General features: G+C 49.1%; 1 protein-coding gene across 2 annotated transcripts in view; it reads left to right on the forward strand.

Annotated features, from left to right (window-relative positions):
• The first annotated feature begins 3,010 nt into the window (after positions 1-3,010).
• The window catches only part of LOC110312394 (class II histocompatibility antigen, M beta 1 chain), a 7,277-nt gene continuing 3,247 nt past the window's right edge, over positions 3,011-7,040 (forward strand). The window contains exons 1-3 of one of the 2 annotated variants that reach the window (XM_021185955.1): positions 3,011-3,263; positions 5,249-5,530; positions 6,173-6,457. In XM_021185955.1, coding sequence (XP_021041614.1) covers positions 3,209-3,263; positions 5,249-5,530; positions 6,173-6,457 — 622 coding nt within the window. In that variant the 5' untranslated portion in view covers positions 3,011-3,208. The remainder of the gene's footprint in view (positions 3,264-5,248; positions 5,531-6,172; positions 6,458-7,040) is intronic. The other variant, XM_021185954.1, reaches the window with a different exon arrangement.

Here is a 7,040-nt window from a genome sequence, read left to right on the forward strand (position 1 = left end):
TACCCACTGAGCCATCTCACCAGCCCTTAAAGGAGACATTTTAATAGGAAGCTGCTCAGAGCTGAGGTGTGAGTGAGTCAGCCCTGCCACAGGGAGTGAGGAATCCCTGCTAGCTGGGGCCGGTGCCCCTGGATGGAGAACCACAGAGAATGCCTTGAGAGGCCCCACTAGGCTGGGGGAAAGCAGAAACTGGGTGGTAACCATAGGAAGACAGTTTCCCCTGTTCTAGTAGTGAATGGTATGGTTGACTCTTCTAGTTGCAGGCTCCCTGGGACCAAGCTGTAGATATTAATTTTAAGACCTCTTTGATTACTTTGTAGCACCTGGGCTGTCCCCCATCCAGACAGTGAAGGTCTCTGTGTCTGCAGCCACCCTGGGCCTGGGCTTCATCATCTTCTGTGTTGGCTTCTTCAGATGGCGCAAGTCTCATTCCTCCAGTGAGTGATCCCCTAAACATTCTGCAGTCCTCCCTGGTCCTCCTCTTTCTCCCAGGCTCTCTTGCTTTCTGTCTGAGGTTGATTCTCTCATTTGAACTTGCAACTTCTGTGGCGAGGATCCTCCTTCATCCACAGGGTCTGGTATAATGATGTCTCTTCTTCTTCTAGGCTACACTCCTCTCCCTGGATCCACCTACCCAGAAGGTAACATTTGTGTTGGGCTTTGTGCTCAGTTGTCCTCGGGAGGGGTGGGGTATATGTTCATAATGGTGCTTGCTTATGATGAGCAGCTTATAGCCTGTTGGAGGTAGGCTGGAGGTAGCTCCTTTGTCTTGGTCATTGGTTGCTGGGCATTTGTTTTGCATTACCGGTGTCTGTGGGCTCTGGTGCTGGGTGGTCATGGACACAGGTGGTCGGGTGTGTTGCAGCACTATGTATTCTCACTGCCTGCTTCTGGTTGCTTCTGCAGGACGGCATTAGAGAGCAGAACTCGGAGCCAAGGAGATTCAGACTCCTGTGGATTCCTTCATGCCCCCAACATCTTCAGGACACCCCATTTACTTGTGTCATACTGCTTCTATTCAGTTCCCCTTCCCGATGTAATTTTTTTTTTTATTTTTGGTTTTTTGAGACAGGGTTTCTCTGTATAGCCCTGGCTATCCTGGAACTCACTTTGTAGACCAGGATGGCCTCAAACTCAGAAATCTGTCTGCTTCTGTCTCCTGAGTGTTGGGATTTAAGGCGTGCACCACCCGATGTGTAACAGCTTGGGAGGTATTCATAATGAAGTCTGTCCCAGGTGTTTTCTGAAGTGAACTGGTCTAAGGAGGGGGTTCAAGGTCTTCTGAGAGCCCCTCCTCGTCACAAGGGCACCATGTCATAGGTGATTACTAAGAAATAAACTGGTGGAATTCCTGGCTTCCCCCAAGCTTGTGTCTTGTTGTGGAAGAGCATGGATGAAGTTGAACCTTCCCTGTGACATAGCCTGTGGCCCCTACAGGTCTCCCAGCTACATGAAGCAGACCTGGGGGGCGGGTTTTGTAAGTATAATTTGAGGGAAGAAATTGAGCTGTAGTGAGATGGAGCTGCCCTGTGAGGAGGAGCGAGGGGCTTAGCTCAGCTCAGAAGAGGCATTTTTAGACTGCATTTTATTTTCATATGTGTATGTGTGTGTGTATGTGTGCATGTCCATGTGTCTGTGTGTCTATGAGTGTGTGTGAGTGTGGATGCATGTATGGTGGATGTGTGTATGTGTGTACATATGTGTGTATGTATGTATGTGTGTGTGTGTGTTTATGTGGCCAATTTAAGATTACAATATACCTAGAAGACACTATCAGTTGTGCAGTTCACAGTCTGAGAAAACAGTCAATTGCCATTTAAAATCTTAGCACAAAAAGAAAAGTGCACTAAGAGCTGGGAGATGGCTCAGTTGGTAAAGTGCTTGCTGCACAAATGGGAGTGTCTGAGTTTATTCCCCGGGACCCACATTAAAACGAAAACATACACACAAAGAAAACAAAACAACCACAAAAAATACCCAACATGTTTGTGTACAGCTGTGGTTCCATTGCTGCAGAGGCAGAGGCAGGTGTGTCCCCAGGCCTCCCGGCTACCTAGCCCAGCCTACCTGGCCAGCTCCAGATCATCAAGAGACCCCGTCTCAAACAACAACAATAACCACCACCAATAAGGTGGAAGGTGTTCCTGTGGCCTCTGCACATATTTGCACATAGGTGCATGCATGCCATATACACACAAGCACCCACACACAGGAACACGTGTGCACATGTGCAAACACACCCAAGTGTCATCAGTAGATAATGTCCTTTCCAGGAGAATAGTAGGGGCACCACACTCTACTATAGCATCTTCCTAATCCAGAGGTCAGCTCAACAGAGCAGAGCATGGGGCAGGGCACACTCAGGGGAGCAGAGGCTCTGGAGGGGAAGACACTTGAGCTTTGGGCCTGAGGTCAGCTTTTGACCAAGAGTGGAACTGCCCCAGAGATGCGTGAGTGCAGGAAGATAGGGCGTCCTGGCTCCCAAAGCAGCTCCTACAGCCTAGGAGGAAAGGAGGCTTGGTAAGCAGCCCAGGAGGGAATGACCCCTGCTCTCTAAGGTTGGATTGCTTTCTGTCGTCCAGTCCTGCTCTGACACAAGGCAACTGTGTACACTATCTGTACCTCCTTCCTTCCCTATGGTCTTGCCTCTGCCACCTGTGTCCTCCTGAGTGACAGGACAGACCAGGGGTGTATGTACTATTTCCTAGGCAATGTCACTTTCAGAGAGGAAGAAAGTTGTCTAGAAGTTTTTTTTTTTTTTTTTTTCTTTTGGAAGTGTGTGAGATGAGAAAGTCAACCCAGGGGCAGGCCAGGGTTGTATTTCCTGGAAATGCTTCAGTGATTACCCCCAGGGACCTCAGGAAACCACCTAGAAGGTCCTGTTCTTAAAGCACAGGGCACAATGAGGTTTACCTATTAACTGATGATGCTAGGCTAAGTCACTTAGTGATTGGACTGACCTAACTACCCAGCTAATCTGACCACTCCCTTTAGGACCCCAGATTTGGTTGAGTGAGTGGGTACAAAGGAGGGGCTGAGTGACTCGGGGCCACATAGGCAGCAAGGAGCAAGGGGCCTGAGCAAGAGGTACCATATTTACCTCAGTGTGTGAAGATCTTTTGTCCAGGCTGGGGCAGGAGAGAACCTGAGGCCCCTGCAGGAGGTGGGCCAGGGGCCTGACCTTTTTGCATCTTCAGAGAGTTGGAACATGGCTGCACTCTGGCTGCTGCTGCTGGCCCTCGGTCTGCACTGCATGGGAGCAGGTAAGGTAACCTCCTGAACCTTCTCTCTCCTGCTCCTGTTTGGGTAAAACATGTTTATTTTTGCTAACTAGCAGGTCTGAGTACCCCAGACTAGCGGGTCTCACTACTATGGCATTCCTCCAGCCCTGTGCACTGTATTTTACAGCAATTTTAATAATGAGCCATTCTCATAGACTGTGTGAAGGATGTCCCTGTGGGAACGTAGGTTAGGACTGGGTACTGCTGGGTTTTGGTTCCTAACATGGTGCCTGGCATGTCATAAGTGTTCTGTGGCATCAAAGTCAAGGATATTTCCAGCACAGAGCAAGACTGACTTCTTCTTGACTCTGTTTCTTTCTCTCCTGTCCCTTTTCTTCCCCTTCCCTTTTATCTGTCTGTCTGTCTGCCTGCCTGTCTGTCTGTCTGTTTCTAATTGGAGACAGTCATGCTCTATATCCAGAGAAGCCTTAAACTCATGGTAATCCTCCTGCCTCAGTGCTGGGATCACAAGTATGCCAACCACATTACCCTTATGTCATTGTTAATAACTGGATGCTCTGCAGGTCTGTTTTGGGGTAGACAGCCATGCATGCCTCATGGGAATTTTGGGCTGTTCTTCCCTTGTCATCCAGTCTCACATACAGAAGAAACAGCACTAATTGTTTTCAGCCTTGTGCACATGAACCTCAAGCTCATCCCAAACCCATGCCCTGCCAGATGTGGAAGTCAATCACACCATATGATATTGGTAGAAGAGTGGAATTAGCTTTAAAATGCCTTTTCTGTGTTTTGTTTGGTTGGCTCTTGTTGTGTTCAGAAAGTCTGAAAAACTGAGTTATTTAAATTTGTTATCTTAAGACCTTAGACCACTGCAGGTGGAAAGCAACAGCCTGATTTAGTGTCAGAACCTTGGGGAGGTGACTCAGCAACGAAGAGAACTGGGTGACTCTGCCGAGGACCCAGGTTCAATTCCCAGCACCCACATCAAGGACAAGGGGGAAGCCCCAGGATTACCAGGACTTCTGCCCAGCTTGGCTGAGTTAGAGCTCCTTGGCTTGGAAAATGGAGAGGGCGCAGAGTCTGTGCAAATAGACTGTTATTGTTCATTTACTGCAAGAGTTTAAAAACATTTCTCTCTCCTGCTTCTCTGTTTCTGTCTGTCTGTCTCTCTCTTTCTCTTTCTCTTTCTTTCTGTCTCTCTCTCACTCTCTGTCTCTGTTTCTCTCTGTCTCTCTCTCTCTCTCTGTGTATGTGTGTGTGTGTGTGTGCATGAGTGTGTGTGCTCTCATCCCTGCTAGTCTGTGTGTGCACCACATCTATGTAGTGTCTGATGAGGCCAGAAGGGTCTCAGACTCTCTGGAACTGGGGTGCCGTTGGGAGTAGGTGCTCTAGTTGGAACCCTGGTCTTCTTCAAGAGCATCATATACTTTTAAACATCCAGCCACATCTCTAACACCATGAGGAATATTTTAAATAACAAAGGATTCATAGGAAGACAGCCAGGCAGAGCTCAGGTGCAGTAGCTTCTGCCCCCCAGGAGGTGGGTGTGCCAGTCCCCACCACATGAATGTGTTCACCGACTGGTGAGGTCTCTGGGCCCCACAACCTGAGATTTTTAGGTTTCATCAAATAGATAGGATTTATTTTTAATCCAGACTCCAGTCCCCTCCCTGCTGCTCCAGATTTGAGATTTAAGCTCAGGCTCCTAAAGATGGTTCCATCTTTCCACTGACAGGCCCCGCCCCAGGGTTCTGTCAAAACTGACCTTATTAGAACAAGGGACTCCATGGTCACTCAGTTCCAAGGCCTTCAGAGCTCTGGGTGAGGAACCAAGTTAAAGGCTAGATATTAGGGCAGAAAATGCATCTACTCCCCTCCCCCCACCATAGGCAGTCNTAAGGGTTTTAGNAACTTTGTGNNAGGATCTATGAATGGGCAGAGGCCATCTTTGNAATCCTGCCATGCAGACTCTGACCTGCCTTCCCTTCTNTGANCCCTTCNCCNAGGTGGCTTTGTGGCTCATGTGGAAAGCACGTGCNTGNTGGANGATGCTGGGACCCCACAGGACTTCACATACTGTGTTTCCTTCAACAAAGATCTGCTGGCCTGCTGGNATCCAGATGTGGGAAAAATAGTCCCCTGTGAATTTGGGGTGCTGTATCCATTGGCTGAAAATTTTTCAAGGATCCTCAACAAAGAAGAGAGCCTTCTCCAGCGTTTGCACAATGGGCTTCTGGACTGTGCCTCCCAGACCCAGCCCTTCTGGGATGCGCTGACCCACAGAACGAGTGAGCAGAGGGGCAGTCNGGGAGCANAGCCAGGAGGGCAGAGGNCAANGAGATGCTTGANCAACAAAGGGGTTGATACCTGGGCAGGAAGAGACAATGTGGACCTGGAAGAGGGGGCAGGACATGGAGGGAGCAGTGTGGTAATGGGGACGGACTGGAGGAAGAGGATGTAGTGAGAAGGAATTGATGAGGACCAGAAGCAGAAGCCAAGCATGAGAGCTTGGACCAGGGTAGAGATCCAAGCCAGAAGTCCACCAATGACTTTCCCCATTCCTGTCTGTTCTTTTTTATTTATTTTAATTAGATATTTCTTCCCATTACTGGGACTGAACCCAGGACCCTGCACATGCCTGGCAAGCACTTTACCAGTGTGTATGTCCTAGGTCCATTTCTACTATCTGTTCTGAGGCAGGATTTCCCAAAGTTGCCAAAGCTGGCCTTGAACTTGTAACTCTTGTTTTAGTGTTGCAGACAACTAGGATCACAGGTTCGGGTCCCCAGCCTGTCTTATCCTTGTGTTTTTTTGCTCAGATTTTGCTGTTTCACATTTAGAAGGGATCCCCTTTCAATGGGTGGCTGCAGACACTTTTGAAAGGATGAAATGAGACTCCCTTACCAACCATAACTGCTTCTCCCATGCAGGACCGCCATCTGTCCGAGTAGCCCAAACCGCTCCTTTTAACACAAGGGAGCCTGTGATGCTGGCCTGCTATGTCTGGGGCTTCTATCCAGCGGATGTGACCATCACATGGATGAAGAATGGGCAGCTTGTCCCTTCCCACAGCAACAAGGAGAAGACAGCTCAGCCCAATGGAGACTGGACATACCAGACAGTCTCCTACTTAGCCTTAACCCCTTCCTTCGGGGACGTCTACACCTGTGTGGTTCAGCACAGTGGGACCTCTGAGCCCATCCGCGGGGACTGGAGTAAGTGTGTGGGAACTCGGACTTTGGTGTTTGGGAAGGGACATGGATATTTTGGCCTAGGGAGTGAGACGTGCACCGGTGCATGGTCCACGGTAGAGAAGGGGATGCTGGGACCGGAAGTGAGTCTGGAGGAGCCTGTTGAGGGTTAGCAGAGTTGGTTCCTGACCAAAGGTCATGCCTTTGCTTGGCAGTTGTGCTGGGACGCCTTTCATCTGTTCGAGCGAGGGAGAGCATCCTGATTGTCACCCAATAAGTGTGCAGATTTGATAACATTTCTGGAACAAGTTCTCTGTGTTAGTTTTCATAATACCTAGCCATCTTGTCAGGCCACAACTGGGAATTGAGAAAATAAAGTAGAGAGAAGAGGAAGGGGCAGGCTTTCCTCTTTGTACAGAGCTGCGCTGAATTTGGGCGGCTTCTTGAGTATAATGGGATGGTGCAGCCATGACTGCAAGACGCACTTATGGGCCTGTGAAGGAGCTTATCAATAGGGACCTCACTGAACCCAGGACTAGTTAAAGGTAACATAGGTGGTACACACCAGTTTGGAGATGACTGAAAAGAGAGGAAGAAAGATGAGGAA

This window comes from Mus caroli, chromosome 17 (genome assembly GCF_900094665.2).
Source record: "Mus caroli chromosome 17, CAROLI_EIJ_v1.1, whole genome shotgun sequence".
NCBI lineage: Eukaryota > Metazoa > Chordata > Mammalia > Rodentia > Muridae > Mus > Mus caroli.